This window comes from Mauremys mutica, chromosome 17 (assembly GCF_020497125.1).
Source record: "Mauremys mutica isolate MM-2020 ecotype Southern chromosome 17, ASM2049712v1, whole genome shotgun sequence".
Lineage (NCBI taxonomy): Eukaryota > Metazoa > Chordata > Testudines > Geoemydidae > Mauremys > Mauremys mutica.
In genome coordinates this window covers 2,698,719-2,716,119 of record NC_059088.1, presented here as the reverse complement: position 1 = coordinate 2,716,119, position 17,401 = coordinate 2,698,719, and the positions used below count along the sequence as shown (strand labels likewise).

The 17,401-nt window shown below is 51.5% G+C and overlaps 1 protein-coding gene across 1 annotated transcript; it reads right to left on the bottom strand.

The window, feature by feature from the left end:
* Positions 1–13,997: 13,997 nt before the first annotated feature.
* LOC123351859 (gamma-crystallin N-A-like) lies at positions 13,998–14,507 on the bottom strand. The gene has a single exon (XM_044991538.1). It carries the CDS (start codon positions 14,505–14,507, stop codon positions 13,998–14,000), a length of 510 nt encoding a protein of 169 aa, XP_044847473.1.
* Positions 14,508–17,401: the final 2,894 nt, after the last annotated feature.

Genomic DNA, 17,401 nt, shown 5'->3' with positions numbered 1-17,401 from the left:
ATCATGGGGGACTTTAACTTCCCGGATATAGATTGGGAAACAAATGCTAGTAATAATAATAGGGCTCATCTTTTCCTAGATGTGATAGCTAATGAATTCCTTCATCAAGTGGTTGCTGAACCGACGAGGGGGGATGCCATTTTAGATTTGATTTTGGTGAGTAATGAGGACCTTGTTGAGGAAATTGTTGTAGGGGACAACCTTGGCTCGAGTGATCATGAGCTAATTCGTTTCAAAATAAATGGGAGGATAATCAATAGTGCATCTGAGACTAGGGTTTACGATTTCAAAAGGGCTAAGTTTACTAAATTAAGGCAACTAGTTAGGGAAGTGGACTGGACTAACATATTTAGGGATCTAAAGGCAGATGACGCCTGGGGTTACTTCAGGTTGAAGTTGCAGGAGTTGTCAGAGGCATGTATCCCGAGAAGGGGAAAACGGCTCGTAGGTAGCAGTTTTAGACCGAGCTGGATGAGCAAGCGTCTTAGAGGGGTCATTAAGAAAAAACAGAAAGCGTACCAGGAGTGGAAAATGGGAGGGATCAGCAAAGAAACCTACCTTATTGAGGTCAGAGGGTGTAGGGAAGCAGTGAGAAAGGCAAAGCGATGGGTGGAGATGGACCTAGCGAAGGGGATTAAAACCAATAGCAAACGGTTTTTTAGCCATATAAATAGGAAGAAAACCAAGAAAGAAGAAGTGGGACCGCTTAAAACTTTAAACGGAGTGGAGATTAGGGATAATCTTGGAATGGCACAATATCTGAACGAATATTTTGCCTCGGTCTTTAATGAGGCTAATGAAGGGCTAAGGAATAGTGATAGAGGGACCGATGGGAATGAAGATATGGGGGTAGACATTACGGTATCTGAGGTAGAAGCCAAACTTGAACAACTTAACGGAAGTAAATCGGGGGGCCCAGATAATCTTCATCCTAGAATATTAAGGGAATTGGCGAGTGATATTGCTAGCCCGTTAGCGATAATTTTTAATAAGTCTCTAAATTCGGGGGTTGTACCGTTTGACTGGAGATTAGCTAATGTAGTTCCTATATTCAAGAAGGGGAAAAAAAGTGACCCGGGTAACTACAGGCCTGTTAGTTTAACATCTGTAGTATGCAAAGTCATGGAAAAAATCTTAAAAGAGAGAGTGGTTCTGGAGCATGAGGCTGATGGCAACTGGGATAGATTACTGCATGGATTTACGAAAGGTAGATCGTGCCAAACCAACCTGATCTCCTTCTTTGAGAAAGTAACAGATTTTTTAGACAAGGGAAATGCGGTGGATCTAATATATCTGGATTTCAGTAAGGCGTTTGATATGGTACCGCATGAAGAATTACTGGTTAAATTGGAAAAGATGGGGATCGAAATGAAAATCCAGAGGTGGATAAGGAGCTGGTTAAAGGGGAGACTTCAGAGGGTAGTATTGAAGGGGGAACTGTCAGGTTGGAGGGGGGTTACCAATGGAGTTCCTCAAGGTTCGGTTTTGGGTCCGATTTTATTCAATCTATTTATTGTTGACCTGGGAACCAAGAATAGGAGTGGGCTGATAAAGTTTGCGGATGACACCAAGTTGGGAGGTATTGCCAATTCGGAAAAGGATCGGGATATCCTCCAGGGAGATTTGGATGACCTTGTAAACTGGAGTATTAGTAACAGGATGAAATTCAATAGTGAGAAGTGTAAGGTTATGCATTTGGGATGACTAACAAGAATTTTAGTTATAAGCTGGGGACGCACCAGTTGGAAGTAACGGAGGAGGAGAAGGACCTAGGAGTCCTGGTTGATCGTAGGATGACTATGAGTAGGCAATGTGATGTGGCCGTTAAAAAAGCTAATGCGGTCTTGGGATGCTTTAGGCGAGGTATTTCTAGTAGGGATAAGGAGGTGCTAGTCCCGTTATATAAGGCGTTGGTGAGACCTCATTTGGAGTATTGTGTGCAGTTTTGGTCTCCCATGTTTAAGAAGGATGAATTCAAACTGGAACGGGTACAAAGAAGGGCCACTAGAATGATCCGAGGAATGGAAGGCCTGTCGTATGAAAGGAGACTTGAGGAGCTCGGTTTGTTTTCCTTAACCAAAAGAAGGATAAGAGGAGATATGATTGCACTCTTTAAATATATCAGAGGGATAAATACCAGGGAAGGAGAGGAATTATTTCAGCTCAGTGCTAATGTGGACACGAGGACAAACGGATATAAATTGTCAGTCAGGAAATTCAGGCTTGAAATTAGACGAAGGTTTCTAACCATCAGGGGAGTGCAATACTGGAACAGCCTACCGAGGGAAACAGTGGGGGCGAAGGACCTCCATGACTTTAAGATTAAGCTAGATAAGTTTATGGAGGAGATGGTATGATAGGATAACGGGCTTAGTCAATAGGTCAATTAAGTGCCACACTGGTAAATAGTACAATGGGTCAATGATATGATATAACCTTTTTCCAGAGGGTATGGCTGGAGAGTCTTGCCCGCATGCTCGGGGTTCAGCTGACCGCCATATTTGGGGTCGGGAAGGAATTTTCCTCCAGGGAAGATTGGCAGTGGCCCTGGAGCTTTTTCGCCTTCCTCCGAAGCATGGGGCAGGGGTCGCTTGCTAAAGGAGTGGGTGGATCGGCTTATGTGGCCTGCATCTAGCAGGAGGTCAGACTAGATGATCATAATGGTCCCTTCTGATCTTGAATTCTATGATTCTATGATTCTACTATGGCCCCAACAATACCCACCAAGAGTTTTTTAACCCACCCAAATCCAGGCAGCCAATTCCATAAGGCTCCCCACCAATCATAAGGTGGCTGGCCAGAGGAGTAGTTCTTAGCCATTTCCCTTAGATGTTTGGTACGTTGAAAGGTGTCAGGGTAGGTGTCATTTACAAAAACACAGCATTCTTCATTTATGAGGGCGCAAGTGCCTCCCTGGGCTGCTAACATTATGTCTAAAGCCATTCGGTTTTGCAAAGCTAACTGGCGCAGTTGGGACATTTCCCCGGCCTGATTCTCAAATAGGGTCGCAGTTTCATTGGTTAAAGATTCTAGTAGTCCCTGTAGATGGATGACACCACCCCTCAAGCTAATAAGACCAGCCCACCGCTGCCACGACAAACCATCACGGATATTAATATCTCTGAAGGTTTCACGGATGTTACGAACGTGGGGAAAATGCGGGGGGTGAGGGAGATGCGAGAAGGCGGTGTGAGCCACGCTAAATAACATGACCCTGCCCAATCAGGGGAGAGAAAGTAATAAGCTTTGGGCCCGCACACCCAGTATGTTCCATACATTGTGTTTCGGGTATTCCATTTCTCAAAGTAGGAGGTAACCCACCACCCATTGGACCACTGTTCCCCTGGTAACGCAGAGGGGTCATTGTGCGAACCGCAGAGGCACAATTTGGTAGTGGTGTTTTCAAAGTGCAGTGTAGTACTGCTTGAGCAGTTGTAGAAGGCAATCGTATATCCCTTAACAATTAGTTGGACACCCTCGTGATCTGAGCAGGGCTTCTTAAAAGCTGACTCTGAAGGCTTGCCCACCCATGAAAAAGTTGTATCGGGGTGAGGGATCCACATATGGGATAAGTGGGATGCGCAAGGCTTGAAGCCAAGATTTTTACTAAAGGCGGTGCCATTAAAATACATGTTGCATTTACTGGTTCCCACAAAAGTTGACCCCTTTTCTTTAACAAAACACAGTGATCCTGTCTGATTTGTTACCCTGAGATATCTGTTAATCGGCACTCCTGTTTTGTCCCATGTAAGATTGTGTTGGACTGGATCTTTTACTCTAGCCGGTGGCATCCAAGTCATATTAGCAGTGGTCAGGGGAATGGGTGTGAAGGGGAGTCCCTGTTCTGCATTTACTGGAAATTGAGTACATACCCAGCAATTACTTCTATTTCCTAAAATACGAGTTTTAACCTCGTGGGAATATCTAATAAAAGCATTATCTTCATAAGCAGAAAATAAACTAAAAAGGCATAATTAAAAACATACAGTTGTCAGAATAAAAGGTCCTCTCATTTTTTTCGAGTCAATTTAAGTCTGATGTCTGAAAGAGGTAAGCTGGTCCACTGGTCAGAGGCAGTGTCCTCAGTGGTGGCAAGAGCTGCTGGTCCGTCACTGTGGTCCACTACGGCTGGCTTGACGTGGGAGTGGTGGATCCAGGATTTGCGTCCTTCCAGGAACACTGCAGTCTGGGTTGTTAAAAGAACCTGGTGGGGTTCAGTAAACCTCGGCTGGAGGGTGTCGCCACGAACGAACTTTTTGGCCCAGACGAAGTCCCCTGGTTGGAACGGGTGGATCTGTTCTTCTAGTGGCACGGTCTGGGAAAACTGCGAGGCTTTCCAAAGGGTACGGAGGCGAGCCTGTAGGGAGAGAAACTGGCACGCGGTCATATGATCCCCTCCCAATAGTGAAACATCAGCATGTGGTAGCGCCCCGCCTTTGAAAGGGGGGTGTCCATAGAGCAGTTCAAAGGGGGATAATCCCAATACACGGGTTGGGCGAGTACAAAGGTGAAACAGGACCAAGGGAAGTACCTGAGGCCACTTTAACCCTGTTTCCTGACAGTATTTAGCCAATGTAAGCTTAAGCTCCCTATTCATACGCTCAACTTTCCCGCTAGACTGGGGGTCATAGGGTGTATGAAAGGAGTGTGAAATGCCCAGTCCTTGTTCTAAACGGCCAAGGACATTACCAGTAAAGTGGGATCCGTGATCTGAGTCAAGCACGAGAGGGATGCCAAAACGGGGTACAATGTCTCTAAGGAGAATCTTTGCCACTGTGGCAGCAGTACAATTAGCAGTAGGAAAAGCTTCGACCCATGAAGTCAGAGGGCAAACCAAAACAAGGAGGTGCTTTTTCCCAAAAGCCTTTGGCATATCTGCAAAATCAATTTGAAGATGTTGAAATGGAGCAGCAGGCGGAGGTCTTCCACCCTTAATTTTGTTAAGAGGCGGAGCAGGTCCATTACGCTGACATGTGCTGCATGCTTTCACTATTGACAGGCAGTAGGGTTGAATGCCTGGAGCATACCAAAAGCGAGCGATGGTGTCCACAAGGGCGTGTGTGCCGTAGTGACCCCCCTTATCATGGTGCCAGCGAACTGCCACAGGGTATGTGGAGCGAGGGAGGCAGGCTCGGCCATCCGGCATAAGCCAGGTCCCTTTGACCAGAGTGGCTCCGAGGCTCTCCCACGACTGTAGTTCAGCAGCGGGTACCAGTACGGGGTGTGGTGGAGTAAAGGAGGAGGTTACAATAGCCAATGTGGGCATGGCTAAGGGTAAGACGGCAGCCGTCTTGGCGGAGGCGTCAGCCAAGGCATTCCCAGGGGTGACGGGGCTATCATCTTTAGTATGGGCCCGGCAGTGAACTACAGCCAGGACCAAGGGTTCTTGGAGGGCGTCCAAAAGCTTGTGGATGAGGGGGAGGTGCTGAATGGGTTTACCGGCAGCTGTCTGGAAACCTCGAAACTTCCAGAGGTGGATGTGACAAAGCACAACTCCAAAAGCATACTTGCTATCAGTAAAAATGGTAACGGTCTTACCAGCGGCCAACTGGCAAGCTCGGGCCAGGGCATAGAGTTCGGCGGCTTGGGCTCCCCAGTTGCCTGGCAGTGAGGCGGCCTCTTGAATGTCCCATTCAGAGGTGACTGCATAACCGGTGAAACGCTTGCCATCAACATAGAAGGAGCTTCCGTCCGAGAAGAGGATGCAATCAGGGTTGTCCAGTGGCACATCAAAAAGGTTGTTCCTTATCTGTAAGATGATATGAACTACTTCCACACAGTCGTGCTGATCCTGGAGGACTGGCAGGTCAGGAAGCAAGGTAGCTGGATTAAAAGGCCCACACCTTTCAAAAATTAGGTTAGTGTCTTCTAGGAGTTCGGCCTCTAGCTGCTGCTGACGATGGGCCGAAAAGACTTGGGTCGTGCCCTTACGCAGAAGGGCTGACAAGGCATGAGAGGTCCAGACCGTGGTAAAATGACCCAGGGTCAGGCTCTTTGCCTTTGTGATCAGCAGGGCAGCTGCTGCCAGAGTCTGGGTGCAAGATGGGGTTCCCTGAGCGACAGGGTCGATCTGCTGAGAGTAAAAAGCAAGCGGGAAATGGTGGGGCCCGCTCAGCTGGGTAAGGACGCCACTAGCAATTCCGCCCCTCTCGTGGACAAAAAGGTGAAAGGGTTTGCTGTAATTGGGGGGGCGGAGAGACATGGAGGAGGCCACACTGTCCTTGAGTAACTGAAAGGCTTGGATCGTGTCTGGGGACCACTGCAAAGGGTCAGGAGCAAGGTTAGCAGTGAGTCGGTGGAGCGGTTTGCTCAACTCCCCGCAGGATGGCAACCAGGGGCGACAGAAGCCAATTAATCCTAAGAAACCTCGAAGTTGTTTCTTGGTGTTTGGCAGAGGGCAGTTTTGGATAGTCTTTATGCGGACTGGGTCCATTTGTCTCCCCTCTGGGGTTAACAGGAAGCCCAGATATCGGACCTTCTGTGAGACCCACTGAATCTTGTTAGGGTCTACCTTGTGGCCTCTGGTGTGTAGGTATAATAAAAGTGCCTTACCATCGATGCGGAGGGCGGCTTCTTCGCGGTTACCTAGTAGGATGTCATCTACGTATAGGACTAACGTGGATCCCTGCGGACTGGTGAAGCCTTCCAAGTCGTGGCGGAGGCATTGGCTGAAAATCGTGGGGCTGTCTCTGTAGCCTTGAGGAAGTCGTTGCCAGACATAACTTTGTCCCTCCCAGGTGAAACCAAAGAGATATTGAGAGTCTGGGTGCACAGGAATGCTGAAAAAGGCTGATTTTAAGTCAATAACAGTGAACCACTCAGCATCCCAGGGGATTTGGCTGATGATAGTAGCTGGATCAGGAACTACTGCATGAAGAGGGACCACATACTGATTAATAATCTGTAGGTCCTGTACAAAGCGCCAACGAATAGGGTCTCCGTCCTTTTTAGGATGCTTTTTGACAGGCAGTATAGGGGTATTACAGGGAGTGCGCTGAGGGCGGACTAGCTTTTGTGCAATGAATCCCTCGATAATGGGGCGGATGCCCTCCCGGGCTTCCAGCGACAGGGGGTATTGGGGGACTGACGGGGGGGGGTAAGGAGGGCTTCACTTGAATCCTTACTGGCTCTGCCGAAAGGAGCAGGCCAACATCAGTGTCAGAAATTCCCCAGAGGGTTAAAGGCAAGTCAGTGAGGTCAGGGGAGAGAGGGGGGGGGTTCCCAATTACCCTGAGTTGGGGCCGAATCTCCTAACACTGTCATCAATAATCCTACCCCTTCAGGAGTGCAGGTTAAAGTAGCCTCAAGCTTACAGAGTAAATCCCGGCCCATCAAAGGGATCGGACAAGCTGGGGAAAAAAGAAAACGGTGAGAAAAACATTTATCATCATAAATAACATTTAGAGGCAAAGTGAGTCCCAGAGACTGTGGGTTGCCCTCCACCCCAGTTGCAGTTTTAACCTCAGAGGATAGCCAGGGAGAGGGGGCATGATTTAAAAGAGAGAAAGTAGCTCCAGTATCAATGAGGAAAGAGACAGGCAGTCCTTGGACTGAAAGGGTTAGACGAGGCTCTTTGCTGGGAGGGGAGAAAGTGAGGAAGGAGCCGGCTAAAGACATTAAGGAAATAAGACCATCATATTGTTTGCCTTCGCCCCCGGGGTACCGTCATTGAGAAGGCTGAGTTTGCTGCAGCTGCTGCTGTTGCCCGTAGTTGATCCAGGCCTGAGGAACGGGCTGGGCTGGTGGTGCAGGGGTGTATTCGTCCCTGGTGTAAGTATCTGCGGATGCGACCGGACCCTCTGGGCGTCCCCAGGGGCATTCACGTTTAAAGTGACCGGGCTGTCCGCACTGAAAACAATTTCCTGATGGCTGGGGTTGCCAGGACCCTCTTCCCCGAGCACCCTGAAATCCCCTGCCACGGCCACGGCTTTTGCCTCGAATACCACCGCGAAAAGCTAAAGCCATCAACTTATATTCTTCCTTTTTCTCTTTCTTTCTGCTACTTTCCCTTCCTTTCTCCCATGCAAAATCAGCTACATCCAACACTGAAGTGACTGACTCACCTCCCCAAACAGGGCGAAACTGTAAGAAATAATCCCTTACAGGGGGTACTGACTGATTCACAAAAAACGAAATAAGAGTAGGGTGGTCTGCTTCTCTCTCAGGATCCATCTGAGTGAACATTCGGGCCCCCTCCAATAGCCTCGACCAGAACTTTCTGGGTGGCTCATCAGATTCCTGCCGAATCTGCATGAACTTAGCCTGATTAGGCGAGCGGCGAGCCATTTCTTTGAGTCTCTCTAACAATCGCTCTCGATCTATCCGCAGCTGAGTCAGCCTTTTCTGACTCCAGTCTAGGGGATTCCAGCCAGCGGCTTGATCCCGCCTATCCATCCAAGTGGTATTAACCGCATCGCTATCCCCCCATGTCCTTTCTGCCATCCACAATCTACTACGTTCCTCTCCGGTCAAAACTCTACTTAACAACTGATCTACATCCGTATAAGTAGGATTATGACTTGAAAACAATCTTTCTAAAAGTTCAGTGATCTTTCGGGGATTTTCCCCAAAGGACCCTGACAACCGTCCCCACTCTTTCAAGTCCCATTCTAGCCATCCTTTATATTCCACAATATTAGTATGTTGTATCTGGCCATCATTGTTCACAAAAGGTTGGTCGTGCACCTGTAAAGGCATTTCTCTACTCACAAAAGGTTTGGCAGAGGCAGCCTCTGGGCTATCCTCAGGAGAGGGGTATGCACCCTGCTGCATCTGCTTGATCTTTTGCCTAGTAACTACTCCTCCCGAGGTGTGCCCCTCCATTTCCTCCTTATCACTCTGCAGAGATTCCAATTTGGAGTCCTGCAGATTCCCCTCTGCGCCCTGGAGAGAGTCCCCTTGCTGAGGAATAGGGGCAGGTGCAGTGGGGACCAACTGACGAGTTAAAACACGCCGTGGTTTACACCCTTCATTGAAATAACATGGAGGGGGTTCACTCTCGGAAGAATACCTGACTGCCATAATTTTTAAAGATTTCCACAGCTCTGCTGCTGTGTCCCAACAAAACCAGTAACATAACTGTCCCGGATGGTCTTTTTCGATCTGGCTCCTTACTCCTCTTAAGGCAGCCTGTTCGAAAGAGCCATACGAAGGCCACCTCATCTCCGGGTCGGCCAATACCGCGGTATACCCAGTCCAATTCCTTACACACAGTGTGTACAACTTCCTCCTAGACATTCCTGTCTGTACTGGGAGTTTCCCTTCATTCCATAACTTATTTACAATCCCCAGCGGACTCTCAAGAGGCACGCTAGTCCCTTGACCCATGGTGTCTGACAGGAGCCCTCCAACTGGCGTTTATCCTGCTGTCCAGTACACGACCCTCAATATTGAATTGGCTGGGAGAAATCTCCCGTGGCGCCTGCCAATTCGTATATGAGTGGTCTGACCACTGGACAGAGGCACCGCACCAGAAGGAATCCCGGACGAGCCCCCAAATTGTTAGGTAAAAAGCAAGTCCTACTCACCTCTCCAGCACCCGAGTTTGTGCGGAGTTGGTATAGGGCTCAGAAATCTGTCAGAGACCAGACAACAATTCGTTGATCAACGGGCTCACACCATCCTTAGGTTAAAAGCTTCGGAGTAAGTGTGGCAAGTTTATTAGGGGTGAGCATCAATGTTTATACACAGAAGTAAACAAAGTGATTAACAGATCTTAATGGTCATGCATAATCAATCAAGATTCTACAGGATAAAACAGGTTAAAATGTAAATTAGAAAAGACAAAAGAGGAGATGGCTACTTATTGGGAGGGGGGAGGTGTCAGGAGTAGTTCGCAGGTCAGAGCTTTGATTAAAAGTTTCAGATAGAGACATCAAGTCTGGATTAAGTTTAAACTCATGAAAAGTTCAGACTCAACAATGGCACCCAGACTCAAACACTCCACAGGAGGACGGATAGACACAGAGACAGGACAGTCCTCAGTCCGGACAAAACACAGAAATAATTACCTGACCAGATTCCTGATGTCAGATCCCATCAGGCTGGTGGAGAGATTTTATGGGACCCTGAGGATGATGCTGAGGACTTTTATGAATCAGCATCCGCAGGACTGAGACAAGTATCTGCCCCACCTGCGGTACGGGGAAATGCCCCAGGAATCCACAGGGTTCTTCCCTTTCAAGCTGCTGGATGGGAGGAGAGTGAGGGGACCCCTGGACCTGGAGTAGGGACGATTGGGAGGAGAAGGGGGAAGATCCCCCTAGTGGATCTTGTCAAAGTTAGACTCAGGACTCACAGTTTGTCAGACCACTCTGTTTTATTAGCACAGCGCTCTGCTAATAACACCCAGATAATGTGAGCACCATGCAAGACACAAACTATCTTATTTATACAGATAAAAGGGTCAGAACTTAACAAGGTAACAAAGGAAGCAGAATCAGATAAGTTTACCTGGGCTAGGCATGCATATCTTATTTCCTTACTAACTATTACTGATTTTCTGTTAATGTTTCGCCATTAGCACCAGTGTTTATGCCTAATGTTTCATTTCCTGGTACCTGTATTTCAACATTTCTTATTTCTGCTTAAAGGTACATACAACATTTCTTTAATCCATTCTTATTTTTACAATATAATTCATTCTATTTTCATAATCTCTTCCCTGAGGTGGGAGCCAATCCTCCCATCAGGTGTCCCCCATTCAGAGTCACTGAGAAAACAGCCCAGATCCTGGAGAGAGGGGTCAAGGACATGCTGGCTTTAGAGGTGATCCAGCCATTCAGCAGCCCACGGGCCTCACCCGTGGGGCTGGTCCCCAAGGGAGACGGGTCGATCTGGTTCTGTGGAGACTATTGGAAGCTTAATGGCATCACCATGTCAGGTGCTACCCCATGCCTAGGCCTGGTGAGATACTAGACAAGCTGGGGGGTCGGGGGGGGCTCATTACCTCTCTACTATGGATCTCACCAAGGGCGACTGGCAGGTGCCTTCGGACCCAGATGCCAGGTTGAAATCTGCCTTCACCACCCCTTTGGGGCTCGTCGAGTTCCTGGTCCTGCCTTTCAACCTCAAGGGGGCATCGGCCACCTCCCAGCACCCGGTGGATCCGTTACTGGTGGGGATGGAGAACGTGGCCCTGGCGTACGTTAATGACATGTGTGTCTTTAGCCAGACCCGGGAGGAACACGTGTCCCAGGTGAAGAGGGAGCTGGACTGACTCAAGGAGGCAGGAGTGATGGTAAAAGCTGGAAAGTGTCAGGTGGGGATGGCAGAGGTGTCGTACCTGGGCCACAAGGTGGGGAGCGGCTGCCCAAGCCCAGAGCTGGCCAAGGTGGAGATGACCAGAGATTGGCCTGTTCCCCAGACCAAGAAACAGGTCCAGGCCTTTATCATGATGGCAGATTACTACCGGGGCTTTGTACCCCACTTTAGCTCCCTAGCTGCTCCCGTCACTGAGCTATGTGAGAAGGGGAAGCCAGACGAGGTGGTCTGGGCCAAGCAGTGCCAGAGGGCTCTCCCTGCGCTGACAGAGGCTCTAATCCAGGGCCCGGTAAATCTGGTAAACCCAGACTTTGCCAAGCCCTTTGAAGTGTTCACTGACGCCTCAGACGCAGGGCTGGGCACGGTGCTGATGCAGGCCGACGCTAAGGGGGAGAGACACCCCATCGGGTACCTGAGCAGGAAGCTGCTGCCTCGGGAGCAGAACTATGTGGCCATAGAGAAGAAATGCCTGGCCATGGTGCAGGCCCTTAAAAAACTGTGGCCCGTATCTGTTTGGGTGGCGCTTTACTGAGTACACTGACCACTCTCCTCTGACGTGGCTGCATCAAATGCAAGGGGCTGATGCCGAACTGCTGGTGACAGAGACACCTGGTCAGAGGGTGACCAAGGTCAAGATGGGGGCTCTTACCCAAGAGAGCCAGAATCACAGCCCCAGAGACTGTAGCGCTGGGAGAAGACCCGATCCCAGTTTGAACCGCAGGGGTTTTGGGGTGGCAAAGGGGCGCAGGCCGCATAAACCTTCCCACATGCGGCCTGTGAGTGCCATCAAGCACACCCAACCTAAGGGAAGGCGTGAAACTGGAAGGGCCTGGTGTAACTCCCACCAAGGAATGAGAGAGGTGCTGGGGCATCCATGGGAACATTGGTGGGTTCAAACTTCCCCAGGCCACCGGCTAAAGTGACCCTGCTCAGTTCGGTCTCGAAAGGGGGAGAGATGTGACGAAGTGGAATTGTTCTTAATGTTTTCTCTGAATACTGTGTGGGTGCCTCAGTTTCCCCTATGCATTTCTTATGTATCTAGGTGGTGGGACAAGGGTGTGTGATTGTTGCAGAACCCTAGGCAGGTGTGTCTGCACAGAGAATGGCTGACACTCTGTCTCCTGGCAACTGATGGCCTGGGCCTCTCCCCTGCAAGGTGCCAGCTGAAGGTGTTGGAGAACACAGGGATCAGGTGGCCTCCTGGCCCGGGAAAGAGACAAAGGCCAGAAGAGGGGCTGGAGGGGGTGTCAGTTTGGAGCTGGCTGGGGAGACAGGGGGAGTCCCAGAACCGGTGTCTGAGCTCCCCACCCCACAAGATGGAGCTGACTGAGGGGCCCTGTTCTCTGTACCTACAAGCTCTGTATTAAACTGTGTTCCTGTCGTCTAATAAACCTTCTGTTTTACCGGCTGGGTGAGAGTCACGGTGAATTGCAGGAAGTGGGAGGGTGCAGGGCCCTGACTGCCCCACACTCCATAACATCAACTACCCCAATCACCCCTCACTGAGACAGAGACCCCACCAGCCACCTATCACCACAATCACCCCTCACTGAGACACAGACCCCCCATTTCACCACCCATTCCAATCACTCCACATTGAGACACAGACCTCCCTAGACACTCCCAACCCCAGTCACCTCTCAATTGGACAAAGACCCCCCAAACGCCTCCATGCCAATCACCCCTCACTGTGACAGAGACCCCATCAGCCACCCAACACCACAATCACCCCATACTGAGAAACAACCCCCGCAGCCACCACCCACCCCAATCACCCCTCACTGAGACACAGACCCCCCCCAGCCACAATCACCCCTCACTGATACAAAGACCCCCCCAGCCACCCCGCACCCCAATCACCCTCACTGAGACACAGACCCCCACAGCCACCCCACCCCAATCACCCCTTACTGAAACAAAGACACCACCCCAGACACCCCCCATCCCAGTCACCTCTCAATTGGACACAGAGTCCCCCAGCCGCCTGCACCCCAATCACCCCCCACTGAGACACACACTCCCTCGAGCTGCTTCCAACCTGAATTGCCCCTCAGTGACACACAGACCCCCGCAGCAACCTGCCACCCTAATCACCCCTCACTGAGAGGCAGACTCCCCCAGCCATCCTCACCCCAGTGAGACAGAGGTTTCCCCCATTCCTTTCCCCTGCCTTTTTCATTCATAATTAGATGCAAATTCAACTTGAAAATTATGTTTATTGTTGCAAAGCAGCAGGAGAAGCTGGGGCAGGGTCTGTGTCAGGCAGCTGGCTGGGGAGGCTCTGATGGACACGGAGTCACTGTCCTGGCCCCTCTGGGGTGTCTGCAGCCCCCTTGGTGACACACGGTGGGGAGATGGGCTCTCGCCCACAGGCTCTGACTGCATGTCACTGGCGGTGCCTTTCCCTGCGGCCACAAAGGCAGGGACCTCAGTGCCGCACTGGTGAGGGGCTCCCGCTCCATGGGTCAGCTCTGGGGTGCTGAGTCCAGTGGGCCGGGGACAGTGGCTGGGGCAGGTTCTTTCTTCCTCCCATCATCTCAGCTGGGTTGATTCTGCTGCTCTCGCTCAAGGGGTCAGCGCTCATTGTGTGCTCTGGGAGAGGTCGCAGGGTCAGGCAGGGTCTGCAATCAGCGCCAATCATCACCAGGGTAGGGAGTGAATCCTCTTCTAGGAAACAGGTGGGGACCTGGAGCCGTTCCTCTGTGTGCAGGGAAGGGGAATGTTCTCACCCATTTTCATTGCGGCCCCATGTCCCAGGCAGTCTTCACTGATTTGCCAATGGAGGTTAACTTCACAGCTGTGAAATTCTGCACCTCGTCTCCATTCAGCAGGATCCTCTTCTCTCCAATGCAGTTTTCATCATCGAAGAAGATCACAGCTCCCTCAGCAACTTTGAGAGAAAAATACGTGCTCGGTAGTTGATCTATCTTATTTTGAAATGGCTCCGCTATACCATTGAAAAAAGGGTGAGGATATAAGATGACTTTTGATCTGTCGATTCCGCCTTTGATCATGCGCACAGATTTGATGTTTTTGAGCCCCGTGGGGAATTGTTTCCGTTCTCCTGCCCTGTAGATTACGAAGTCCCCTCCATAATCGGGAGAATCAAAGAAGACCCAAGGGTCCCCCTCCACAGTGATGCTGTCGACACTGGACACAGTTAATTGATCTTTTATCAATGGGTTGTCTCCATTGATCGTCAAAGGACGTCCTGAGAACATCTGAAATCTGACAAAATTTGCCATGCTGTTCTGCCGTGCGGTCAGTCAGAGTTCGGAGTCACTGGATGCTCAGATTCGAAATGTTCCTTCCCCAGCAGCCAAACTGCACTTATATAGTCTCCTTCGCTCCAAGGGATGGGGTTTGCTAGCCTGGGGGAAGGTCAGGGCATGGGCCGGGCTTCCTAGGAAAGAGGAGGGACCGGGTGCCGTCACCCCCTGGAGATTTTGATCAGCACAAGTCATGTCCTTGTACAAACAAAGCCCATCCCCGAACTCTCCTCAGGAGGGGGCAGATTCTGGTCCCGTTTGAGCAGCGACGCTGCCAGAGTCGCTGTGTGGCATTGCAGAGAACCACGCCAGGGCGATGCCCCAAGGAATTCTCTATAACTAGCACCCGCCGAGCACCCAGGATCAATCCATCCAGCTCCAGGGATTCCTTCTGCTGCCTGGTGGGTATGACAGGACATCCTGAAATACTGAACTTCACACCATTGTGGATGGAGCACACGCTGGGCTCCCACAGCTCAGACCAATGGATTCCAATGACCTGGCCCCTGCAGCCCGGTCTGTGCCAGCCTCTCTTGGGCAGAGGGGCCGCAGGCTGCAGCACACTGGCTCTGGCAAACTCCAGCCTCTGCTGCCCTTTGCCCCGTTCGTTTGACCTCACACCTGGGCAGGGCAGGGAGATCGCACTGACCTCGCCGATCACAGAGCTTCTGGCGATGAGCAGAGAGGGGACGTCTGCCCTCAGCCCACGGAGGAGCCCCTCACTCTCACAGACCCCATCTGCCTCGGACCTGGGCAGCCTGGGGAGGGAAACCCAGGTGCCTGAGGCTGGGGCTGAGTTTGCTCCCACTTGTGCACCGTTAGTGACAAGAGGAGAGAGGGTTTCTGTGTCTGGGGGGAAGCGGGAATTCGCTGCAATGTTTTTCTGGATGAGATGCCTGGCAGGGACTGACTTGTCTAGGGTTTGCTACCCAGCGGGTGTCAAAGGGTTAAACAGCTGCTTCTGGGGAGAGCAGGAGACTGAGGGGTTTGTGTCAGTGTCTAGGATGGGAAGACGGGTTGTTAAAGGACTGGCAGAAACCTCAGCCCCCACCCATCCCACTATCCACCTCAATAATACACAGATCCCCACAGCGACGCCCCTCCAATCACCCCTCCCTGAGACACAAACCCCGAAGCACATGTACCCCAATCACCCATTTACTGCAAAACAGATCATCCCATTCACCAACCCCTCCAGTGGAGCTATTGCTGCAGGATGGTCGCAGATGGAGGCCTCAGTTCATGCTCCGCTCACACTTTCAAGATTCTCTCAGCAGCCCTGAGGGGGAGACAGGGGGGTTACAATCGCCTGGTGGTGCCACAGGGTGGGATTCTGGGCAGCAGGCAACAGGTCACCCCAACAGGTCACCCCAACTCCCCACTGCCCTTCCCTGCCATGCAGTGGGCAGCCGGCTCAGAGCACGTCTAGCTCGGGGGCTGCAGAGGAGGCAGCAGGAGCTGTGGGCAGGCGGCGCCGAGTGCCTCAGTGTGGATCTGGGACAATGACCCGGGAGACACCACGAGTCCATGGGGCAGAGGAGCCCCCAGGGCCTGGACTGTACCGGAGCCCCTGCCCCTGGGCATCTGCTGAGGGTGCAGAAGGGGCGAGCAGGGTCCCATTCACTCAGGACGTGTCCGTGGGAGGCCGTGAAATCCTCGGTGTGAAGGGGGCAGAATGTGCGTCACCCACAGGCTGCGTGCGGATCTGGGTTCCCTTCATGGCCGGGTCACCTGCTGAGTCACCTGCCGAGTTCCCTGGAACTGAGTGAGAAGGATGAAAAGAACCGACTTGTGCAATGTGCCAACGGATTTCGCTCCTACCGACCCTGAGAGCTCTGAGGAACTGCACCTGGCCACTTTGCACCTTCTGTTCCCAGGCCCTCATCAAAGCGCTCCCTTCTGGGGAATGCGGGACATTGATCTTGGAAAGGAGAGGGTCTCACTGCTCCCATACATGTCGTTTGCGGGCTTCCCTCTCAGCTCCAGTTCCCATCTCTTCACCTGCACTGGGGGGAACCCAGGTGGGGAGCCCGGCCCCTGGCTGAGGAACTGCCCCCTTGCTACTCCCAGGCTCTCCAGGCATCCCGGGAGCCCTGCTGGCATCTGGAACCAGCTCCTCAGGCTGGTCACTCTCTACCAGCCGGGCAATCAGCTGCTCCTGGGTGAGCCTCCCAATGCTCAGCCTCTCTCCCTGCACCGTCGTCCCAGGTCCCTCTTAAGTTGCTGGCTATAGGCCATTTCCGTGCTGCTTCCTTCAATTCCCTCATTTTATCGCTGGCAGCCACTCACTGCAAAGTGCCTGTGCTCGCAGCCAACTGTCTGACGAAGTGGGTATACACCCATGAAAGCTCAGACTCCAATACGTCTGTTAGTCTATAAGGTGCCACAGGACTCTTTGTCACTTTTTACAGATCCGGACTAACACGGCTCCCCCTCTGATACAGTCTAAATCCACCAACCATCCTCCGCTACCACGTTGTCACGGACTCACAGGTCGTGCCGACTCTTGGCCCCTACGGTCCCTGTGAGGAACCACCTTCAGTGCGACAGCCCTTCTCAGGGGTCCATTCTCTCTCGGGGGTTAAGTCCCTCCACCTCCTGGAACCACACGTCTCTGAGCCTTAGCACGTCTGTCTCTGCCATGGGCCCCCTCAGGGTGTCCACTCGCTCTGGACCTCTGGGGCACCACTCTTGTTGTGTATTTGGTTGTCATGGTTTTTGTTCCTATGGCAACTGAGTTAGATTATTAGGGGATAGCCCGGCCAGCTTGGCCAGTTGAACGAGCTCTGTGTCTGTAAATAAAATGGTAGTTTTGTTAGCTGTCTGCTGTCTGGCCTCAAGTGATTTCTTCCTAAACTGGCTGCCCCCAA

Excerpts from the sequence above, each read along its gene's own strand:
- LOC123351859 (XM_044991538.1), bottom strand. The coding sequence starts at position 14,507 with ATGGCAAATTTTGTCAGATTTCAGATGTTCTCAGGACGTCCTTTGACG.